Consider the following 26,174-nt stretch of genomic DNA (forward strand, 5'->3'; position numbering starts at 1 on the left):
GTACCCCAAAACCCAAACCTACCCCTGAACCCTAAAATAACCCTGTACCCCAAAACCCAAACCTACCCCTGAACCCTAAAAATACCACTATACCCCCAAACCTAGCCCTGAACCCTTAAAATACCCCTGTACCGCAAAACTCAAACCTACCCCTGAACCCTAAATATACCCCTATACCCCTGAACCCAAACCTAGCCCTGAACCCAAACCTAGCCCTGAACCCTAAATATACCCCTATACCAATGAACCCAAACCTAGCCCTGAACCCTAAAAATACCCCTGTACCCCAAAACCCATACCTATCCCTAAAACTACCCCTGTACCCCATAACCCAAAACTATATCTGAACCCTTAAAATACCCAAACACCCCAAAACATATACCTCAGTACCCCAAAACATATACCCCTATACCCATACTTTCCTTATCCAAACATTTTTTTTAAAAACATGCTTTTAACATTCATGCATTTACAACGAATTTTGTTGTAAATGTATGCGTGGTAAAAGCATATAAAATGTAATGCCATGCGTTATAATGGCATTGCGGAGTCAATGGTACTTTCGTAATGAAAGTATGCAGAGTGATGGTATGCGGAAAGAAAGTTGCGGAATAATGGGTGTTTACCCTCCCCCGGTAAGTACACTGGTGGCATGACGTCCCACATCTCCAGCAACATACGCATATTTTTTCACCACCCATTTGAAAAATGCACAGGTCTCTCGCATTGATGGCCAGCACCGACATACACTTTTAGACACACCTCTCGCCACAAGTTCTAGAATTGCGTACTTTAGAGCTGTGGAGCTACGTTCGAATCTCAGCATCAGCTCAAAATCACTTTGTCTCCCCGTGCCTACCACAAATGATTGTGTTCTTCTGTAATGTAAAATTGTGCTCATGCCATGTTGTTGAGTTCGCGCTATATAATATTGCAAGGAAAAGTAAAGTAGGGAAACTCGAGTTCACACACTACTGAACGCGCACTCTTAAGTGCATCAGCACTTGCACTGTGAATCGAAGCGTTTCACAGGCCTGTCATAGATAAGAAATGCTATCAAAACTAAATCCTACAAAACAATATACTACTGGCCGGCAGCAATTCATACCCGGACAACTTCGGGACGGGCTGCCAGTACATATATATTCACATACATATATATTCACATACACTGGAAACAGTGTATATATATCATACAAATAAAATGATTCAGCTTCCTTAAATGATGTTAATAAAAAACATATTAAACAATCAGATCTAATAACAAGAAAATGCACAACAAAGACATTCTAATCTGTTGGTGATGGAAAAATTGTGAGATGAAGGTGAAATGCAAACAAATGAAGATGTGCTTCTACCTTCTCTTTGAGTAAAACAGAAATAATACAGTAACCTTTATGGTGACTAATACTTTCCCCACACTAAGCTATCTGCGACACCGAAAGATGGAGTGCTGGGAGGGGAGCTACGCTAGCAAACAAGATGGCTGCTTAGGCTCCCGGCTCCGCCGACCTCCGTATCCAGCCAGATGATCCTGTTGATAATCCTGTTTCCGGTTCCGTCATGACCACACCCATTATCATTGACCCTCAGTACAGGAGGGGAATATGTCAAGCAGTGATGGGGTTAAATTCCAGTGTCTGGTTGCCATGCTTTTTCTACTATTTTGATTTTATGGGTGGGTGGGCTCTGAGGGCTTGCGCTTAAATTGTTTGTCGATTGTAATGCTACAATTCCTGCTGCGTACTCACTTGCGCTGGCGTCTCAGCGATTCTTCTGTTGCTTCACGTCTATCCTGTCATTGTACCTGTACACCCTATTATTATGTATGAATGTATGGCACCGGATATGTCTATTCCTTTTTCCTTGTTTTTAAAATAATAAAAAGATTTATAAAAAAAAAGATGGAGTGCTGTCATCTAGTGATGGGATTGGATACGACAATAAACAGAGTGATGATTGGAATGTCTGAAATAATCATAGCCACTGGAGATCTATATGGGCCGAAGTTCAGACCATCATTTAACCCACTATGCCACTGTAGACATAGAACACTTATGCAAATTCATACCGATCATGCTCCTCATGGGAACAGTACTTTCTTAACTTCCAGGCGTAGTCCCCTCCAGTAGGGAACCCCAAACAGGTTTGAGGTATTTGACCTTCTCCAGTAGGGCGAAGCTCGAATACTACAGTACAATGTGCAAGGATGTTTTTCTTCTTTACTCAGCAGCCAGAGGAGTACCTTTTTTGGAAGGACTGCTTCATAAGGCAAGTTTGATTGTGTGAATAATCAGCTTAGAATGAGGGGACTGCAGCACATACTCCCCACGGGTTTGGTATTGTTGTCTGCCGCTTGCTACAATTTGACTAACATTTTCATTTGCAGCAGCTCTCCAGAAGGAACAGTGTCCACATTGGTGGCCAGTGGATGTCTGATGAACAACATTGGAAATAGTGTTGAAGCCTGGAGGACCACAGCCTCCTCCCAAAGACTATCCGATGGCATCATAGTCACAGCACTTCAAGATCACAAAGGGGGCTCCAAAGGGTACAAACATGGTGTCGCTCTCTGTCAGCAAGAGGGTGCAGCACCATTACAAGTCAGGCCTTATACAGCTCACTGAATTTCAAAGGTTACCACTTTACTGTGGCACGTACATGCACTTAGGTTTTTGATTCCAAGACAATTCTAAGGAACCACCGAGCCTTTAGGGATATTTCCCCATTGTATTATGCTTTCACTCAAGATTTGGGAAGGCGGCACGGTGTCCGTTGAGCTTCCATACACTATTATTTGTGAAATCAGTAGAGAAAAAAAATAAATCAAGAGATGACAATGCTACAAATTAAACACAAATAAAGGGTTTTAAGGGTCATCTATACTACTATTATAAAGAGAGAACTTGCACCTTTTGGCCAGGTAAACTCAAGAACCACAGCGCCAATCTACACACCCGATACATCTATAAAAATGTCAGGGTGTGTAGATGGACATAGGCTATATAAATAAATAAATAAAAGTAAATTAAAAAAATTAAGTTCTAAAACAAAGTAGTCCCCTGAAAATAGCGCCGGCCGGTACCTAGCGCTGGCCGCGACGTGCGTGATGACCGTGACGTGCGTGATGACGATGAGGAGGAGCGGCTGACATGGAGCTGCGGTGAGGTGAGGAGCGCGGGCGCGTCATGGCGAAGAGGAGCGGAGCGGCAGCTGAGGTAAGTAAACCTTGAAATCAGGGCGGGAGGGAGTCGGAAAGGGAGGGAGTCGGGGAGGGAGGGGAGCGGGTGTGCACAGAGGGACAGGCGGGAGGGGGTCGGGACGGGAGGGGGTCAGGGCGGGAGCAGGTGTACTGCCCCCAGCCCCTTTCTGCCCCAGGCAACGCTGGGGCGGGCTGCTAGTTGGCTTATAAAAGTGGACTGGTAGACTGTCTTTCCATCACATATGTGACATTCATGCATGCCATTGACCGACTCAGCTATGTAACTTCCGGTCCGCCACTGCAAGATTAGTTCTTTTTTTATTTAATGCGTTGATACATTTTATGAGAAAGCACGAGCTAGTATTGCGTCCCATTATTCAGATCATGAGAACACATAGAACACCAATTCAAAATGGATTTGCTAGTTGCAGGGAATATGTTGCCATTTAAGACTATTAAATGTTACTTAATAAGGAATGTAATCTATGAGTGTTCCATACCCTGTCCCTCGCTAAAAAATAAACATCAGGAAAAAAAAACAACACAGCTCACGCTGTGGAGACTACTAAAGCAAGTTATTAACTAAAGCAAGTTATTATCTAAGTATGCTTCATGTTTCTTTCTCTGGCAGTCATAATATAGTTCGGAACAAATGAGCATATATCAATAGTAGTATTTATTCCACTTGTAAGTCAAACAAACGAAAAGCTGGAGTAGAGAGAGCATTCGCTGTTGATTTGTGGAGTAAATCAAAATCAGGAGCAAACTATTTATAGGACCTCTGGCTGCCAACACAGTAGTAATCTGGAGCACTTGGCAGGAGGACATTTCCTATCAATATTAGCTTCCCTTTCTTTAGTATAATATCAGTTTCTTATAACCAATTAAGTTTTCTGGTGAAATTTTAAACAATAAAATACAGTCATTACAGCTGGCATGATTACCATTCTATATCATTTAGAACTGTTGTACTTACCTTTCCACTACAAGGCTAATGGCTTGTGTCAGGTCAGGGTTTGCCACTTGCAGACGTTTCCATAAAGACCATACGAATTCTTTATCAGCCTGCGGAATAAAAACAATGTATCAATTTAGATATTTTCCCCTTTTAGAGTGACTACATAATAAAAAATATTACTTTGTAACAGTAAACTCCTTTGTTTGAATTACGTGAGGCTGTCCGGTGTCTATTCATTTTTCAGTAACATAAGGCTTTATAATACTAGCCAGTCAGTACTCGCTAAAAAAAATTGTACAACATCAGAGTTAGGAAATTAAACCAAATAAATACAAATTGACAAGCTGTTGAAAATACCTGAAACAGTAAAAAGGATCTTGTTGCTCTGTTAGACTCTGGTTCATCACAACATCAATCAATCTCCCTACTTCCAAAGTCTAGGACTCCTTTAAGCGTAACGATACGTTCATTGTAATTGCATTGTATTGTAATTGTATTTAGTGCTTACTACCCCTAACGAGGCGTCAAAGAGATTTTCACCAAGTTGCATGCTACTTCCGAAACCCAAAAAGGATTAAAGGTGGAATAGTATAGTGAAATTTGAGTTAATTTAAGGAGTGGATATGAGAGTCTGTTAGTGGGAAGAGTCAAGAAAGGGTTATTTTGGAGTTCTTAGTAGTAGAATGAGGTTTGGGATGAGTCCGAGAGTGGAGGTATAGGATATATTGAAAGAGGAATTGAGTGAAATATAGGGTAGTGCATTGGAAAGAGTCCGTTTTTTTACAGGAGTAAAGTAAAAAAATATATAGATGCATAAGAACATATTATACATATTTATGTGAAGAAATACACATATCTAGATACATACATATAATCAAATAAAATGTTTATATACACCGGGATATGCTGTACATTTATGCTTGAGTATGGTGGTTATGTAGGAAAGAGCCAACTCTTGGGTAGTCTTCCAAAGATAAGATCGTTTTCTGTGGATCTTATGTTTGGGGGTAATGTATTCCATAGTTTGGTTGCTTGAACGAAGACCGATGTGCCACCTATGGGTTTTTTTTTCTTCTTTGGTAGGATTTTGAGGCGAGGTGCCACTATGGAGCGGAGGGTCCTTTATTGAATGTATATGGTGATTTTTCTCCTGATGAAGAGTGGTCCTGTTCCATGTATTGCTTTGCAGGTGATACAAAGCAGCTTGAATGTGAAACTTCTGGCAACCGGTACGCTGCTATTCAAAGATCCAAGCGTTAAGAACTTGTGTTGCTCTACTGGCCATTGGACAATTTAGAACCTTACTACATGACCCACTTGCTGAACTACCACCAATGCCTCATACACCTTACGCCCTAAACATACGCAAACAATATAAACAATGTGCCACACATCACAACTTTGCTTCTCCATGTCTACTGCACAACAAGGTTACACCACAAAAACAACACAGCACACCAACACGCTCTCAAACACCCTCCCCCCCACCTATGCACGCAGACCCATCAAAATGCCTTAGTAGCCTGCTGGGCGAGGAACACATTACAGAACAGCTATACGATTGCTATCACAATACAGATAATACCTGCACTAAAACACTCCTGCTACTAACCCATACAATACTGATCACTCTTCTACAAAACAAAGTCTTACTGTAAGCAAAACACATTCTCTAAACTATCTACTAATAAATGCTTGATTGCTGTCTAAAAACAAAACATCACATCTACGACCTTCTCACCGGTGCAAAACCAGACATACTTTTCATAACGGATTCATGGTTGGGAGATGATATTGCTCGAGTCCTGCATGAAGCCATTCCTCTAGGCTATCAAACGATTACCCAAAATCTTATAGGCAAAAAAGGAGGTAGTGTAGTTGTTGTGTTCAAGCAAACATTACATATCACTAAAGTTGACATCTCCATAAAGAATTGTGAGGCTCCTCTAACAAGAAGCAATCCTACACCATCTTCCTCCTGTAAATTCCTGCTCTTTTACAGACCTCCACCTAGCAAGGCGACATTCTCAAATGCACTTCTAGACAAAGTTTCAAACCTGATTACAATACACTCCAACCTATGCGCTCTGGGTGACCTCAACATTTGGTTTGACAAACCCTATATGACCCATCCAAAAACAATCACTGGCCTAGACGCACTGAACCTGCATCAGATTGTCCACAAACAATTGCTCATACCAACTTAGTTACCTTTCAAACTATAACTCCGGTCACATGGTCAGACCACCAATTGCTTGCTTTCAAACATAAAACAACACTAAGCGACTCATCTAAAACCACCTTATGTGCATTCACCTATTGACCGTGCAACAAACTCAATTTGGAAAACTTCGAAACACAACTAACATCCAGTACAGATCTGGAAACAATAAATTCTGTTAAAAAAATTATACGAGTTGCTACAAGAAGCTTTTGATATTCTGATACCACTCAAAACCACACAACAGAACAAAAGAAAACAAGCACCTTGGAGAAATACAGAGATAAAAGACATAAAACAAAAATTAGAAAGCTGCAACGTGCCTTGCTCGAAACAAAAAACAAACAAGACAGACTGCACTTACAGAAAATTAACAGATTATACTAGTCAGCTATCAAAAAAGCAAAGAAAAAGTACTATTCAGACAGAATTAAAAATGCTAAATGTGCAAATAAAGAATTGTATAAAATAATCAATGAATTTCGTAAACCAAATTGCCTAAAAGAAACTCATCCTGTTACTCAAGATTTCACTGATAAACTGGCAAATCATTACACGGACAAAGCAGACAGGTTGAACTTGTACTTCAAACGGAGAAAAAGCACAAGCACTAACCTTTATTATAAAACAACAATCCAAGAATACTTTAACTCAGCCTCTCCGAGCCTTCCAACACATTTCACACAATGAGTTTATGGACCTGGTCAAAGCAAGCAGGCCTGCCGGCAGCCCTTCTGACCCATGTCCACCACAAACCTTTAAAAGTATTCTTCGGACAACCTCTGCTACCACTCCAGTAAGAAAAATCATGAACAATTCCTTAACTACCGGAATATTTCCAGAAGAACTCAAAAAGTCATACATAGGCTCTTTACTGAAGAAAGCACAATTGGACCCGCTGAACCCTGACAACTACAGACCAATTACTAATGGACCTTTCCTGGTTAAACTGATAGAAAGAGCAGCGTTCGCCATACTTTCCGACTTCCAAACAGGATTTTGCCTGGGAAGAGGCACAGAATTTGCCCTTCTTCTCATCTGGGATTACCTGAAGAACACGGTTGACCCCAACAGGGTTGCTGCACTACTCCTCTTGGACCGCTCGGCTGCCTTTGACACAGTTGACCATGATACTTTAATACAAAGACTCTACGAAGCCGGCACAGAGGGGACTGCTTTAGACTGGATCATGTCCTACTTTCGAAACAGGTCTAATGTCATACATACCCCGCCTTTCTTTTTCAAACCCTACTCCACAAAACCTGGGGTCCCTCAAGGCTCTATCATCTTGCCCATGCTTTTCAACATCTACATGAAGTCATTACCGGTACTGATCAATCAATTTCGTGCTATAACTGTGCAGATGACACCTATTTTCAGTTGTCTCAGAGCCGTGGACCAATGGATGACTTGGAGCCATCTCAAATTGAATGCTTCCAAAACGGAAATACTCATGTGTGGAGATTAGAAACATTATGTCCCGCTTGCCTCCTGGCCTGATGAACTGGGATCACCGCCTAAAGTATTGAAGGAAGTAAGAAACCTCGGAATGACCCTGGACTCTAAGCTATCGATGAATGCCCAAGTGGACAAACTAGCAAGATCAAGCTTTGTTACTATTAAAACTCTGCGACAAATCTTCCCCCAATTGGGATTCCCACACAAGGGACAATCTACTATCTCCCTTGTTCTGTCCAAACTCGATTACGCCAATAGCCTCTACCACGGATCACCTTTAACGACTATGAAAAAGCTACAACGGATTCAGAACTCGGCTGTCAGACTACTCTTGCATATCAAACCGCAAGACCACATCTCCCCTGCCTTAAAAGCCCTGCATTGGTAACCAGTTGCCAGAAGATCCACGTTTAAGCTGCTTTGTATCACCCACAAAGCCATACATGGAATTGGACCGCTCTTCATCAGGAATAAAATCACCAACAACATTCATCATAGGAACCTCGCCTCAAAATCCTAAGATACAAAAAAAACATGGGTGGCACATCCTTCTCTGTTCAAGCAGCCAAAAAATGAAACTCTTTACCCAAATATAAGATCCACGACAGACACCTTATCTTCAGAAAACTACTCAAGAATTGGCCCTTCCCCACATTAGCACCATACGCAAACAGAATTATACAGCATATCCCTCTGTATATAAGCATTTATTTGTACTATAGATATGTACCTATAAATAAGTATTGCTTTGTATTAACATGTAGAATATTTATGTTTAAAAAATATATATAAATATACATTTTTAAGTACAACTTTTAAGGGAACTTTCCTGATTGAACTTGTTCAGCCACATTTTGTTTCACGAAGCTGCCAGCATTTCCTACCTGCCGCCTTGCTACCGCTGCAGGAGTCTCCCAGCATCCCGCCTCCCGCCGCCCGCCTCCCTGAATACCGGAGAGCTGCCGCAGTGTGGAGGGCGGGGGAACCACAAGCCCCAGCGGGCATTGCGCCCTACGAGCACCAGCAACAAGCGTCAGGAGGCGCATTAAATTGGCGCATTCCCTGCAGAGCGGGGGAACTTTCCTGATTGAACTTGTTCAGCCACGTTTTGTTTCACGAAGCTGCCAGCATTTCCTACCTGCCGCCTTGCTACCGCTGCAGGAGTCTCCCAGCATCCCGCCTCCTGCCGCACGCCTCCCTGAATACCGGAGAGCTGCCGCAGTGTGGAGGGCGGGGGAACCACAAGCCCCAGCGGGCATTGCGCCCTACGAGCACCAGCAACAAGCACCAGGAGGCGCATTAAATTGGCGCATTCCCTGCAGAGCGGGGGAACTTTCCTGATTGAACTTGTTCAGCCACGTTTTGTTTCACGAAGCTGCCAGCATTTCCTACCTGCCGCCTTGCTACCGCTGCAGGAGTCTCCCAGCATCCCGCCTCCCGCCGCACGCCTCCCTGAATACCGGAGAGCTGCCGCAGTGTGGAGGGCGGGGGAACCACAAGCCCCAGCGGGCATTGCGCCCTACGAGCACCAGCAACAAGCGCCAGGAGGCGCATTAAATTGGCGCATTCCCTCCCTCGCGGGACGCCCGGGGCAAAGCCCGGGCAAAGGGCGGGCCCTCGGTGACTGAGGTAGGCTGAGCTGGGCCACGTTATTAACATTTTCCTTTTAAATATTTGCTAAGATTCGATACGAAGCTGCACTTTGTGTGGTAAAAAAAAACAAAAAAAAACGACGGACTGCTCTTTTGACTTTTGACTGGAATGTAACTCCAGACTTTCCTCCATTGTTTCATTTATTATATGGACTAATTCTGTTCTTAATCTCATTCTTTGTGGATCTTAAGTTTTAAATTGTTTAATTTTTCTAATTTGTTAGGGATGATGACAAAGAAACTCCGATCTGGAAGAATATTGGGGGGAAGGTCTTGTGTAAAAACAAGATCCAACCCCTTAAGAAATAAATCAGTCAATAACCCCCTATTGAAGGGTCAATGTCAGCTTTTGAAATTGTGGGAAAAACCCATTGATAAGAGTTTGCCAGTTGATGCAATTGAAGGCTCTGGTATAGTTTTGCCTGTGGGACCTGCAAGAGTTATAGACAATACGGATTCCTCTCCGATTTTGAGGGACTCCTCCCATGTAGGGCCTGTTGTGAAGACTTGCCTTGTGCACTCTGAAATTCATAGTGATATTAAGCAACATGTACCAATTGTTGAGCGAGAGCAATATAATAATTTATCAGCTCTTAATGTCTCTGTACCTAATGTTCCGTCTGGAGGCGATTTTTCATTGTCAAGCATTGACCTAGAACTCTGTGGTCGTTACTTGGAAGGTGGTAGCCTGAAATCACCAGAGGCCATCAAGTCTCCAGTGGGTGCTACTCCCTCTGGACTATTGTTGTATAGTAGTACTCCATCTATAAATGCGCATGACATGTCTGCACTGCTAAATGTCTCCAGGAGCCCGGTGCTTAATCTATCAGGCATTTGTCCTCCTGTTTCTCTGGGTGAAAAACCTATATCTGAATCTTTGATTGCCCTGGAACATCTATTGGCCTCTATATTATTACTTTTGGGCAAATTTGTAGGAAGCTCTGACTATCCTGTATTCTGTTACACAAATATTGAATACTATGTTGCTAAAAGTTCCGGAAAAGATTCCTGATCCTGTTCCTGAGGTGGGCCCTCAGAAGGCAACGGTGTGTGTTAATGTTTCTGCGGGAAATTTAGGAATAAATATTCCAGTGGTAGTCCAAGAAAAGGATTCCACTGGAATTCCTATCTCTGCCGCAGCTAATTGTGTAAAGACCTCTAAACTTGAAATAGAGGAAGAAAGCTTGTTTGTTCCAGATTTAAAAACTGTAAATGAATTATTCCCAATTTTTGTGCCAGACAAAAAGGGGCATCATGATGATGATAAAGAAAAAGAGAAAGAAAAAAATGGTAAACATAGAAATAACAAAGGAAAAAAGAGGAAACCTGTGCGTAAATACAGGAAGAAAAGACAAAGGCAAATAATTTTTCAAGATCCTATTGCTTTAACTGGTAAAGATGATATTGTTAGTGAGACTAAATCTGTGCCCTCGAATCCAGATGTTGATACCCTCGCCCCTGCTTGTGGAGAAAAGGTTCCCTTTAAGACTCCTCTTACTTCTGTGGAGGTCCTTCCCCCGGACGGTGGAGGAGGGTTGATTTCCCCTCCAGTGGCAGAGGTGATAAGACCTATCCCGGTTGTATCTGGGGTTCTCAACCCCCTAGCTCCTTCTTATTCGTCTCCAGAAGAGATTGTTGTACGTCCCCAACTCTCTTTGACGAAAGTATCAATGACTTATGTTGACACTCTGATTTTGGACTTTCTGCCACTGTTTGATTCCGACCTGCTCCTAAATAGGTCATGGTTACTCAATTGTTTCAAAGATTTAGAAAGTTTAAAACGTATACAATCGAGTGATATTGAGTTAGTTACCCTGTTAGGTGGAGATAGTGTGTCACGCATAAGGGTAAAATTGTATTCCAAAATTATTGTAAATCTTATATTACAACAGGCTGAGAATTTCCAATGTAGAGGAATTGACGTCTTGCCTATCTTCTCTCTAGGAAAAGTTAATCTACACCAAAATGGGTCGGCTCAAAGGGATGATGGGCAAGATGGGGTCCTTCCTTCTTTTAATGATTTAAAGATTTGGGTTTCAAATGGTAAACGTTCGGTTTCCCAGGTATTGCCTCCCCCGCTAATTCAGAATTCTTTTCCTTTAGAGGATAATCAACGGTGGAATTGGCTTCCTAGTGCCTTGTCTAATAAAATCACAGACAATCCCAAATTGTTTCAACATCTTTAACAATAAATTGAAAATCATTTCCTGGAATGCAGCCGGGATACATAATAGCCCAGAGAAACTAGAGTTCTTATTTTCTCTGGAGGCTAACGTGATCTGCATCCAAGAAACATGGTGCGTTAATAACATATGTGCAGGGAAAGACTACTATGTGCTTGAGGCTGCGGCCTCCCCCTCTAAGAAAGGACACGCTAAAGGGGGAATTGCTTGTCTTTTGTCTAATAAATTGCAGTGGAGATTTTCTCATTATATTGATTCAAGTAATCTCTTCCAAGCAATAACAATAGTTAGTCTCTCTAGCACTGGCAATAAGTTTTCTGTTGTAATTATTAATGCTTATATTCCTCCCGAAGAATGTTTTAATACTTTATTGAAGCAAGTGTTTCTTTATATTAAACAGATTAAAGAGGTATATCCCCCACCTGAAGTAATACTTGTCGGGGATTTGAACTGTAAAATTTCTAATTCTAGTTTAAATTTATTTAGAAATAAATCTAAAGAAGAGGCTTATCTCATCCCACAATCTCTCTTCCCAGATAAAATAAAAACTAATAAAAGAGGAAAGATGTTGTTGGAAGAACTGTCTGCAGTCGAGGGGCTTATTTTAAATGGGAGATTCCCCTCTGACATTCCCGCAAAATTTACCCATAGGTCCTCTTCTAGCAACTCAATACTAGACTATGTGATTTCTGATTATGGTATTTTCCCGCTTGTACAGGATCTAATGGTATCCCCAACAGCTTTGAGTGACCATAATATGATCATTTTAAGTATTTCTTTAAGACCTCCTCCCTCTGATACCTGGTCATTTAATAACAAAGGTGTTAATTTCCATAAATCCTCGGGTAGATGTTTCTGGAATCCAAGTGCCATGAAGGGTGTGCAGGATATTCTTTTTGAAACTATATTAGAATTAAGTGATTGGCTGGGTTCCGAAATCATGCACTTTGAAAAATTTATGAGGAAGATTACCTTTGTTGCAAAAAAGACTAGTTTTCCTAGGAAAAAGTTTTTATATCCTAGTGTAATGCTCCCCCTAAATAAGGAAATAAATAAATTAGCACGGGAGCAATTTCTATGTAGATCTGGTGATTTAGGAAATAAAATATCGATGGTAAAAAGAAGGAGAAGCAGATTGAGAATGAAACTTAAAAAAGAGAAAGAAGACTCTTTATGGATAAGCTTAAGGGAAGCCGTTGTGCATGGTAAGGCTAGAGAATTTTGGTCTATAGTTGGTAAGGGATGTGGAGTTAGAACTACCCCTCTTCCCATTCCCATCTCTGAAGAGGTATGGACCTCTTTTATTTCGAAGCTATATGCTGGGAATGGCACATTGGTTGAGGATAGTGGGTTTGTCCAAGCAGCTGAGGGTCCTATTGACTTCCCTTCAGAGAAAACTATAGAAATGGCCATTAAGAACATGCGCTCCTGGGGAGCAATGGGACCTGATGAGTTACCCATATCGGTTTTGAAGCAGGATCCGTCCTTATGGAGTAAGATACTGTTTCCATTGTTCAGATCCTGTTTCGTCTCTAAAAGGGTGCCTGCTTCTTGGAGGGGAAGCATACTGGTCCCACTATTTAAGAAGGGAGTTAGGGACAACCCTATGAATTACCGTTTGATAGCTCTCCTTGACTCAATCGGAAAAGTTTTTGCAAAGTGTATCTTAACATTAGTTAATGAATGGGTTGAAGAAAATAATATCTTACCACTGGAACAAACTGGTTTACGTAGGGGGCACGGTACATTAGATAATCTCACCGCCCTCCAGGTGATTTCGGACAAATACATACACGTTCGAGAGGGGGTGGCGTTTGCTGCTTTTATTGATTTCTCCACAGCGTTCGACAAAGTAGATCGTCGTACGCTGTGGAGAAAATTAGCAGCACTGGGTTTGCCATTCCACTTACTGGATCTCGTACGTGCTCTTCATACGGATACCTGGTGTCGTGTGCTCCAAGGTGGAGAAAGGGGTCTTTCTCAATTAATTCCATCCTTGAATGGACTTAAACAGGGTTGCCTTCTGGCCCCATTATTGTTCTCCCTGTACATTGCAGATCTCCCTGCTTCCCTGTCTGCTTGTGTGGGCATTGCCCCGGTTGTGGGGGGGTTTCCTATTTCCTGTTTGCTGTATGCAGACGATATCCTCATCTTAGACTTAACGCCTAAGGGTTTACATCCAAAAGTAAAATTATGTGCATTTCAGGAAAAAAGAAATGCAGATCAGAAAATTTTGGATGGTCTATAGGTGGCCAGAAATTAGAGGTAGTTAGATCCTATACTTTTTTAGGTAAAATAATTTCGGCCAATCTGAGCGAGAAGCCCCATATTGATCATAGCTCGCGTAAAGCCCTTGCACATGGCAAAGGTCTGTGTTCCCTTTACCTTGCCACAGGGAAAAGACATTTTGCTTGTTTACTTGAGGTGTTTAGGGCAAAAATTCCTGCTACGCTTTTATATGGAATAGAACTTGTAGAGCTGAAGCATTGGGGTTTCTGCCACACAGTTGAAGTAAAACTATTAAGATCCTTATCTACCCTTAACACAGCTTGCTCGGTGGCCGCATGTAGGCTTGATTTCGGCCTTAGGAGTAGCTGGGTTCAGGGATTATGCGCTTTGGTAAGATGGGTGGCATGTTTGGCCAGAGGAGAACCGGGATCGTTGAGAGCTTTTCTTAAAGGAGAATTATTGGGCAGCTTTAAAGAGTTCTCTCAAATAGTTAGGAATTTTAGAAAAGCTGTGACACTTTTAGAGTTGGATGAAAGTACTCTATTTATACATTCCCTGACTCAGCTAAAAACCCTGCTGAAACAGGCTTCGTGGGAACTCTGCTTTAAATTGGATAAGAATGTACTACAAGAAAAGAGGGGTTGTGATCTCCTTCTTAATTCGTATTCTATGAAGCTTGCCCAACCATATGTCACATGGAATATTCCACATGGAGCTCGAAGACTATGGTTTCTCCTAAGATATGATTTATTACCTTTAAATCTCCTTTTATCTAAATGGTATGGATCTTCTCCGATATGTAACCTATGTAATATGAGTGTTCAGGATCGAACTCATGTGTTGTTTTTATGTCCTGTACTGCGCTCGTTACGGTTGAAATGGTTAAAGCCAATATGTCTTCAACTAGGCATTTCTAATGTAAATATTTTCTTCCAGGCCTTGCATTTCCCCCCAAATGAAATGTTTTGCTTCTGTATTTTTAACTTTTTTAAAGGTTTTTTAGCTATTTATTAATGAGATATGGAGGTGTCTGCTGTTGATTATTCTTGTCTGTTAATTTTTGTAAACTGTCTTTTGATATTCTATTGTATCTTATCCTATGTTTGTAATTTGCATTATGTATTTTATGTGGCCCTCTTTTGAGAGCCAAAACATAATAAATAAATTGAAAATTTAAGTACAACACTTCAAAACCAGAGTTTATCGAATGCATCTTTAATCCACTTATACTTACCTACTTTATGCATCTATACACCTTCCATGTACTTGGACCTATTTATTTATTACTTTCCTACAAAACACTATATATATATATATATATATATATAATGCACTACCCTATTTTTCACCCTATACCTCCAACAATATCTTTATTCTACATATACTTTCTTCCTTTATGACTCTATAAACCTTCCATGTACTTATGGAACTATACTTTCAACTATTCAGCATATCCAATGCACGACCCTATCTTTCCCCTATACCTCTCTCAATATATCTTCTACCTCAACTCTCTGACTCATCTCAAACCTCTTTCTGCTACTCTTTCCAATGAACTAGCCTATTTTTCACCCTATACCTTTAGGAAGGTAATATCGCACCTGATAAACGCAGATCTAAAGGGTGCAACAGTTGCCTGATGTGCTTCTCGCAACGATTTTTGGTTGGTCACGAGAGACGTTTGTACATTGACCACTGAGGTGAAGATACTTCCTTGCACACTCCGACCATTTCCCAGTGTTACAGGAGGGGACATTTCCACAGGTGGCAGTGGGGAAAGGTAGAGTGGTCCCTGGATTTTTCACTCTGGGGCTCTTTTGAACCCCATTTCTCGGAGTGATATACAGAAGGACATGGTGTTGTAAATCAACAGCGATTAGGTTAAGCATTAGCGGAAGACATGCTTTGTTTAACCATTGACATAACAAATGTGCCGACTCCATCTTGAATTTGTAGCGGCCATTTTGAGTACCATACATTGCCATGTGCTCGTCATGTGCGTGGTCCTACCTCCTTGTTCATTGCGCCTGGAGTCTGCCCGGCAACAGGCTATTTTTAGTAGTCTCCGCTTCCAACATGTCCAGACATGCGCAGTAGGATCAGTGACCGTTACTTAATTGGTTCCAGACAGGAATGTGATCGGAGACTGTTAACTCCACCCACCTATCGATTGTGCCTTCCAAAATGTCCTTTTATGGTCTTAAATCTGCTCTTGTTTTTTGTACCGCCTTCTCTTGAGCCCCCTCATTGTGTATAAAAAGAGGCCATGTGCTTCAGTTCATTGTACTGCTCGATACAATACTAAAGAGTGTTGTGTGGACTGTAGTACCACCTTTAAAGGTTTAATAAACTTTGCTCTTGTATTTTCCAGTGTCATTGCCAAATTCTTCCTATGGTCCGAGGACTCTGTGCATAGAAGGGCGAACCCTTGCACTAAGTAGGCCTAGCTGAGGTTTGCTTACAACAAATTGGCGCCCAACACGTGGGGCTCATTGGCGACTCAGATACCCGAAGGAGCGGTCGTGACGAAGGAATGGAATCTTGCTGCGGAAGCGTACGCATGCCAGAGAAGACCCGAGTCTTGGCATCCAAGGCGTTTTTTCCTTTCTTTCCGATCTGACCATCCAGGTGGTGCTGGTCCTCGACTGAGATCTCTTCTGTTAGCTTGCCGTTCAGTGGCCGTTTGGTCGAATTTAGAGCTTGGCAGTGGGAATCTGGACACCCTTTGATTGGTAAGAATCGTTCTACTTACTGTGGGCTTTGGAGGCCTGGGATTGGCAAGGCAGTTTTAGGATACGCTTGCTGTGGCAATTTTGGAATGACTAGTCAATGTGTATGTGTATGTGTAATATATGTATTGCAATATATATAGGCAGGTAATGAGGAGAGTTTTCTCTACGATGCGATTTTGATTTGAACGGCACAACGTATTACAGATACTTTAAGTGCTACTTTGATTATAATACTGCATATTTTGCACTATTTTTGGCATGCCTGTTCTTAGCGCACTTCGTAGGTTGTGCTGCTTTTGTGGAGATAACCGGTTAAGACTTGAGGAATCGCAGCCGGCTCCCCCAGAGGGGACGCCTCATAGAGAAATGTACTTGAAATACGGTCTTTCTTCTATAATGTACAGCACATTGTGGAGGAAATACACACGAAAGGATCCTGAGTTATGTTGGCCAAAGTATGGGTCATTTGATATGCGAAAGATTGAGTATGTGGAACAGTGTATGTTTAAGCGAAAAATCTAGACAAGATATGTTTGAGAGTGTGCGAATGTGGGTGAAAGAAGTATGTGAGCGCGAGAAACGTGAACAAGCGCTGTTTGAAAAAGAACGAAAGAATGTGTATTAAAAGGCGCAAGAACTAAGAAAGAAAGAAGCAAAAGAGTTGGAAGAATGACAGGAAAAGGAGCGTAGATTACAGATATCTGGCCAATATGCTGTTCGACAGCCTCTTTATCCTGTCCTTAATAAACCGCAAGATGATTTTTCTTTGTTAGATCACCCTCCGCCTCCGTATATCGTCCCGTCCGCCCCATCCGACGTCGATGTGGATTCTGATGCTGATCAAGCTAAACCGAGTACCCGCTCCATGATTTCGGTCGAATGGGCGGCTGAACTTAGGAACCTGGCTCGGAAGTCACTTAAGGATACGGTTACGGTGTTTGAGATTTTAGAAGCTCTTAAGGGGTGGCATGATAAAAAGCAGTTGTATTTTACTGAGTATTTTGCAGATGAAGTCGTTGGAATGTTTCGAAAAGTGTCTAATATGATGTGGCAACTGACTTTAATCAACTACGCAAAGGTTCTTTCCCTGCTTCCCAGATGACGGATATCATCAGACGACTTGTTAAACTTCGAAACGATGCGCTTCGGCTACGAGAGTAGCAACAGAAACCTAAAGCAGACGAACAGATGGGATTGGTCGACTGGAAACAATCATCTATTTTCGAAACAGATAAGAACGCGATAGTGCATGCAAAACCTATGCGAGAGGCAGCGCCTTTATACGTTCCTCCTAAAGGAGCGGGTACGAGTGACGATAAATATTCTGTAGATGCTAAAGGGTATTTCATTTACAATTGGGTGTATACTCCCTGGAATAGAGCAGATGTGATGGCACTCAAAACTGTATTGCCTGATCCGCGTAAATATCCTGCCGCCTTCTACGAGGAAGTTGAGGGAGCTTTAAATTCTTGTGCCATGACATTAGTGGATATTGATTTATTTTTGGGCTAATATTGCCGCCGGATATGTGGAGATCAGTGAGTAAAGTTGATGAGCGCGCAGCGTATGGGGCGGTATGGAAAGACAGAGAGGGAAGATGAGACTAGGGAGCCAGCGAAAACTATTCTAGCATCTTGTAAGCAAAAACCGGATGAATCAGTTTCAGATTTTATCACAGGTTTTGAGGAAGCTTTTCATGATTTTAGTGGCCAGTCGCTAACGGACGATACGGGCCGACATTTGTTTGTAGATAAGTATGTTTCGAATTTATTACCAGGAGTGGTTAGTCGATTGAAAGCCAGCGAAAGCTCTTGGACTACGTCTTCTCCGGCATCCTTCCTGGCCAATGCTCAATATTACGAGCGTCAGGAATTAGAAGCAAAGGGTAACGAGGATAAAAAGTCTAAAGAGTTAAAAACGAAGGTTATGTTATCTCAGATTTTTGGTCCACCTCTTCGAGGTAACGATAAAGGTGGACGAGGATTTTATAGTTCCTCTTATGATCGTTCTAATTTGGCTGTTGATGAATGTGCGTACTGTAAAACAATTTGGTCATTGGGTAGATGAGTGTCCATCGTTGCGCTCGCAGTGCTATGTTCGTGGCCGTGGATCCGTGAGGAACCGCTCGGGGACCTCAGGACCCAGAGGTGCTGTGAATGATCGTGCTAGGTCTGATTCTAATGTGCGGGTACGAAATGGGTTCAATACTTTTGATAGGCGTAACCAATACCAGATGTCTGATTATGTACGTTGCACGATTCTGCTTATGCATAGGATTGCGTAGGATGGGGTAAGAAATCAGTTGAAGTTAGAGTAGATCAGAGGGTTCCTTATGTGACAGCACATGTTTTGGGTTCTACTGATCAGTTTCTGGTCGATACAGGAGCTACTCATAGCGCTTTGTCTAAACAATTGGTTCCAAGGGCTCCCCTGTCTGGCTTAACGATGACATCAATAGGGTTCGATGGAACTCCTTCCCTTAGCCCATTGTCACAACCACTTGCGTTTCATGTTGATAGGTTTACTGCCCCATGCCAGTTTTTGCTTTCCCCAAATACACCAGATAATATTGTGGGTCTTGACATGCGCAAGTATTTCAGAGCCACAAGAAGATGTTCCCCTGAAGGAGTGCATGTGATTTTGAATGACTATCCCCCAATAACAGACAGAGTTTGCATTGTTCAAGAAGATATTGCGTTAGCTTCCCTACCTAATACCCTATGGGCCACTTCAGATACGGATGTGGGTCAGATGGTTATTCCACCAGTGCACATTAGTGTAAAGGAGGGAGCTGTGTTGCCACGCCTGCCTCAATATCAAATTTCACAGGAGGGTGAGGAAGCACTTACACGAATTGTACAAGATCTTATTCAAGTTGGAGTTGTTGAGGAAGTGCCATTTAACATTTGTAACAGTCCGATTCTCCCAATTTTGAAGAAAGACACTGATGCCAGGATCTATCGATTCATTATTGATTTACGGGAGGTAAATAAGATAGTGGTACCGCAATATCCCATGGTTTCTGACATCACGACACTTCTTACTTTAGTTCCAACTACTGCAACTACGTTCTCTGTTATTGTAACAACTGGATTCTCAGAACAGGCAGCCTACCAACCGTAGCTAACCCAGTCAACACGTAACCACACTCTTCTCAGGCCACTATAAACATGATATCTATAATACTCACCTGAGAAGGTGAAAAAGAGCTATTTACAAGCCTGTACAATCAAAGATACCACTAACATCTAAGGGATCCCATATCATATCGTATAGTCACCTCACTGAATAACTGATTCTTTATCTTTAACGTCACCCGACGATTCTTTATCTTATCTTTATTCTTTATCTTATCTTTAACGACCCCCGACGATTATCTTTAACGTCCCCCGACAATTCTTTATAGTCTCCCGACTGTCTATGCTATGTGGGTATAATCTATCAACAATTTGGGCATTCCTGCTTAGGAGCCGATTTCCCTTCCGTATCTACAATTACTTACCAGAGAGGAATCACCCATCTCTGTCAGCATTTGGTAAAAAAGGGTCCAGACCTTCCTCCACAGAAACTAAGGGCAAATTATATGTTCTGTCTTGCAACCATCCCTGATCCTGAGTAGTGTACCTAGTTATCAACAGTTACCCGCAAGTGGGGGTGTCTCCCAGCCCTCTATACATCAGCATCTGGTTAAAAAGGAACCCTTTACTCTCTCTCAGAGACAATAAACAAACAGGATTTGCAAACTGGGGTCTCTTTATTAAAATGACAAGGAACTAAATAACTAATGCTCTTTGTGGAGCAATGATAGAATAACGACTAACAAGCAATCAAACAAACAAAATAAAAAAAACATTATAACAATGATATTTGTATAAGCAATACAGTAGGAAATTATTAATGCAAGTGGAGACCTAAACATAACCTAGGAAGCAAAAAGAAGTGAATGATTATATAATGCAAATTATTTAAGAACACCTCACCCTATTAAGAAGTGTCCAACTTTCTCTCCCTCTCTGGTGGAATTAGGACTCTCTCCATCACCATGGCACCACCACCAACGGACCAACTTCTGATGTTCATCATGGTCTCTCCACTCCACTGGCTCCAACTGCACTCTAACTCTTCCAGCCGACTCCCAACTGACTTCTTCATTGACTGACAGCTTCACCGCTCAAATCCATCTGACTTCTACCATTCCAAAAACCATCTGATCTCTCCACTGCTGTAAACCATCTGACCGCTCTCTTCAGTTCCAAAAACCATCTGACCGCTCTCTTCAGTTCCAAAAACCATCTGACCGCTCTCTTCAGTTCCAAAAACCATCTGACAACTCTGCTCTTCTGTTCTCTGCTAATATGGGAGGCTCTTTGCTCATGGAAATTTCCAGCAAGCACCCGGCCTCCCACCGAATTCCTGTACCAAGCCCCACGCTCCCTGCGCTCCCACAGTGGCCAGCTGTAGTTGCGTCTAGAGCCCGGGGAAGTAAGCACATTCCTAGGATAAGGGCAGGTCCTCACCGGATTCTAACTAGTGAATAACAACTCAACACTAAATATCACTTCTGACCTACAAACGCCTCAAACAACTGAGGCAGGAAGACAAGATGGCTGCGCTCTAGTTTAGGCTTTTAGGCCCAAAAAGAAGCAAAATAGGCATAGAATCATGCCAAAGCCAATAGGCAAACCCTACAAATAGGCTAAAATAAAGGATTCATAGCAATATACTGAGATGGCAGTGGACCATAGTCATCACCAATCCAAATAGGGCAAATTATCCTGTCGTTACAGTTATAGACTTGAAGAACGCTTTCTTTTCGATCCCTATTCATCCTGATAGCAGATATTTGTTCGGTTTCACTTTCAATAATCAATCGTATAGATTTTGCAGAGTTCCTCAAGGCTATACTGAGAGTCCTAGTATTTACAGTCAAGCATTGAAAAGACAACTTGACTCTTTTGTTCTACCCGAGGGTGTGGCGCTCATTCAGTACGTTAATGATATTCTGTTAGCAACCGATACCCCCGAACAATTTGAGCAATGCACGCTGTCTTTGCTTTCTTTCCTTGCTTCGCACCACCACAAAGTCTCCAGAAAGAGATTGCAATATTGTAGACCAAAGGTAACCTACTTAGGTCACCTTTTGTCTAAGAAGGGGCGTGCACTCACATCATATCGCATTCAAGCAATTTTAGACCCACCAGTACCTACTACACAGAAAGGGGTTTGAGTATTTTTGGGTCTTACTTTTTTTTGTAGGCAATGGATATTAGGATTTTCACATATCGCTAAACCTTTGCAAGCACTATTGACAAAAGATACTCCAGTACCCCTCCCCTGGACAGATTAATGCGAGAATGATTTCCGACAGTTACGACAAGCCCTTTGTTCAGCACCAGTGTTAGGTACTCCAGATTACACGGAGCTTTTTACATTGTATGTACACAAGAGGGATGGATGTGCATGGTCAGTTTTAGCACAGACACACGGCGATAAGCAACGTCCTTGTGCATATTTTTCAGCAGTACTTGACCCTGTTGTTCGAGCGTTGCCTGGATGTTTTCGCTCAGTTGCAGCAACAGCTGTGTCAATACGCCAGAGTGAAAGGATAGTCTTATCACATAAACTTTTTGTGTTGGTACCTCATGCTGTTGATGCCCTTTTGAATCAGATAAAGACGCAGCATTTAACTAGTGCTCGGTTGACAGGGTATGAGCGGACGCTGTTAGCTCCTCACATTACACTGAGGAGATGTGCAACACTAAACCCAGCCACGTTGTTGCCATTTCCAACGACTCAGCCTGAGGCGCAAGAAACACATGATTGTATATTCTTGACTGAGGAACAGACAAAGGGTCGTATTGATTTGCAGGATACGCCCCTTCCAGATGTGGATGGAGAATTGTGGGTTGATGGATCTTGTCTGAAGTTACCGGATGGTACAACTTCAGCTGCATATGCAATCACTACGCTTCACACGATAGTGAAGACAGCTCGCATACCACAGAAGTCAGCTCAAGCAGCAGAACTGATAGCTTTGACACGAGCGTGTGAGCTTAGTAAAGGATTGTGTGTGAACATTTATACAGATAGCCGCTATGCTTTTGGAGTGGCGCATGATTTTGGCCTGCTCTGGAAGTAAAGAGGCTTTCTGACATCACACGGGATGCAGATAATGCATGGGGAACTAGTGCATAATCTTTTGACTGCATTAACATATCCAAAGAAGATAGCTATAGTGAAATGTAGTGCACACAAGAAAGTGACTGACAAGGTGGGACAAGGAAATACTTTTGTAGATCGAGTGGCACGAGAAACTGCAATGCAGCCTGATACTACTTCCGTGTATGTAGTGAAGTCACAAGCTGAGCGGTGGCATGATGCTAGGAAAGAAGTACTAGAGATACAGAGGACCGCTTCTGATAAAAAACAAGAGCAATGGTCCATAGATGGAGAGTTGGACGATGAAGGTTGTTGGCGAAACAAGCAGATGGATAGACGGAAGTTGCCTATAGCTTTTGTGCAACCTATGGTTCAGATGGCACATGGGCTAGCACATGTTGGAGCTTCCGCAATAGTGAAATTGCTTATGCAAGTTTGGGAGCATCCAGAGATTGCTAGCACAGCTAAGAGAGTAGTACAGTCCTGTATGATTTGCTTACGATTTAATCCTGGAAAAGGGGCACGAACTCCAGCAGGAGGTTTTGTTACACCGACTGCACCGTTTGAAGTTTTGCAGATGGATTATATTCAGCTTGAACACTGCAATAATTTGAAGTATGTCTTGGTGGTGGTATGTGCCTTCAGTAAATGGATTGAGGCGTACCCCCACAAAAGACAACACTGCAATCACTACAGCAAAGGTGCTTTTGAAGGAATTTTTCCCACGATATGGAGTTTGTAGATTTTTGTTGAGTGATAATGGACCTCATTTTGTAGGGGACGTTATAAAGTATGTCCTGACAGGATTGGGGATTAAACAAAAGTTTCATGCAGTATTCCACCCACAATCAGCAGGTCTGGTGGAAAGATACAATGCAACACTGAAACTGAAATTAGCTAAAATACAGGTTTCTACTTCTCTGACTTGGCCAGATGCGTTGCCACTGGCATTGTTGCCAATCAGATCCGTACCTCATTCTCGGACGGGCCTTACACCTTATGAGGTTCTTTTTGGCCGGCCCATGAATATCTGGGGAATTCCTAAACCAAGTTCTGTGTATGATGTACCTTTTGTCTTAATGAATGACTATTTGGCACAATTAACCGATAACTTGGTTTCTATTCATCAACAGGTTCGAGAAGCACTTCCCGACAGATCCACAGGAGAAGGCCACAACCTCCGACCTGGTGATTTTATCCTCCTGAAATCCTTCGAGAGGTCGAGCAATCTGGAACCGAGGTGGCGTGGGCCGGAGCAGGTGCTACTTGCTACAAGAACTGCGGTTCGAGTCACAAATCGGAAGAACTGGGTTCATGGGACCCATTGTCGCCGAGTAATCCCGACTTTGGTGGAGCCAGCTGTTATGACCGACCACCGAGAGGTTCTGACTGCGGAAAGAGATCGTGCTGTGACGCCTGACGGATCTGAGGAGTTCTTCCCGGACCAGACAGTCCCTGGAGCAACCAGATATAATTTGAGGCCGAGAGAGAAATCTGCAGCATTGTGGAAACGGAGAGCTGATGTGGCAAGGGGGGGGGGGGATCAGCCCTGCATTAGAGTAGTGACACCAGTCTTGGCCCGTGGTGAAGAAATCAATGGCTACCCAGCGGTAAGAGCTCCGACAACTACTTTAGTTTCAGGAAGATGTTTTGTACCGAGACTGAGAATGAAGAAGAAGATTTTTTTGTGTTATAGGGTTTGTTGTTGCCTAGATGATTGAGGCAGCAATAACATGGTCTGTTGAGGAAACAACTCCTGCTCGTGAGTTGTTCGTTGTTACTACGCCTGCACCAGAGGAGCATTATTTCTTTACACTCCCATGTCAAGAATTGAAACATCGACAATCTTATTTGAATAATACATTTGTTCAAATGTTGCATCACACCCACATCGCTACTAATGCGACAAACTGTTGGATTTGTGGGATGATGCCTGCACACCAAAAGAAAGGTGGTACACTGTTTATACCTCTCCCTTTTTCGCATAATGGCTCTTGTCGAGCCTGGTACACTTTGCTCTTTGCGACTAGGAAGCCTACAGTGGGCAGACTGCTTTTCCGGTTGAACAAAGAGTGCCATCAGGGGAAAGATGGGTATCCTCAAGCGAATGGAACTATATGGGAGTGGGAAGAATATCGACCGGACAATGTTTCAACATCATATATCTTCACCAACAAGAGACTCCTTTGAGGCTGAACATTTTGTTATTTCTGTTACCCAAACACAAGCAGAACTATGTGTACAGAGCATTGGGCATATCCCTTTGGGGATAAGTGACTGTATTACTGTATTAAATATAGATGGTCTGAACAATAGTACTTTTCTAGCTTCGCACAATACCTATTTTGTATGTGGAAATCGAGGATATTAACGATTGCCAGCCGGTTGGACTGGTATTTGTTATGTCTCTTTTCTGTTACCCCCTGTGTTCTTAGCTCCTCCAATGTATCACCGAAATCTTAAATTGTTCAATAATATTACTGTAAACAGATATAAAAGGACATTGATTACTGATGATGTTGATCAGACTGACACTAGCCTACAACAGTACGTAGATTTCAATTTAGGATTGTTCTTTTTCGTAGGTGCTGCATTAAATAGCAGGAAAATACGACTATTGACTAGAGTAGTGGAAGCTGTTACTGTTCAAACAGCTGCTGCCTTAGGAAACATTACTGAAGAACTACAAATTGCTAGAATTGTAGCTTTGCAGAACAGGATGGTGCTAGACGTAATGTTAGCAGATAGAGGTGGTGCATGCCGTGTTATTGGTAGTAGCTGCTGCATGTTTATTCCCGACCATACCTCATCAGTGTATAAAGCGATTAATAAAATCGCTGCAGACATCCACACAGAAAATGGTACATGGACTTTCACAGGATGGTTTTGGACTTTGATCTCTGCTTGGGGCTGGAAAGTATTAACAGTCCTATGTATAATTATTGTGATAATCTTTTCCTGTTGTGTCTGTATTCAATGTAGCCCGATGATTTGTTCTATGTGTGTCAATGCTTGTATACCAACGAAAAGTAATATTACAGAAGTCAAAACGCAGAATGATCTGAAAAAGGAAATAGCTAGTATGATGGCCATTGATATAAGAGATGAATATCTGGCCTTTCCTAGGAAATCGAATGTCTTCAGCTAATGCTGAAAGGGTCGTCTTGTAAATCAACGGCAAATAGGTTAAGCATTAGCGGAAGACATGCTTTGTTTAACCATTATCGTAACAAATGTGCCGACTCCATCTTGAATTTGTAGCGGCCATTTTGTGTACCATACATTGCCATGTGCTCGTCATGTGCGTGGTCCGACCTCCTTGTTCATTGCGCCTCGAGTCTGCCCGGCAACAGGCTATTTTTAGTAGTCTCCGCTTCCAA

At 42.3% G+C, this 26,174-nt stretch overlaps 1 protein-coding gene across 1 annotated transcript in view; it reads right to left on the minus strand.

Moving 5' to 3' along the window:
- The window catches only part of CNTLN (centlein), a 1,560,264-nt gene that overhangs the window by 1,399,575 nt on the left and 134,515 nt on the right, over positions 1-26,174 (minus strand). Inside the window, exon 3 of the mRNA XM_086961469.1 lies at positions 4,179-4,267. Within this exon, the coding sequence (XP_086817595.1) occupies positions 4,179-4,267 (89 nt within the window). The remainder of the gene's footprint in view (positions 1-4,178; positions 4,268-26,174) is intronic.

The sequence above is a fragment of the Lissotriton vulgaris genome, chromosome 3_1 (genome assembly GCF_964263255.1).
Source record: "Lissotriton vulgaris chromosome 3_1, aLisVul1.2, whole genome shotgun sequence".
NCBI classification, from domain to species: Eukaryota; Metazoa; Chordata; class Amphibia; order Caudata; family Salamandridae; genus Lissotriton; species Lissotriton vulgaris.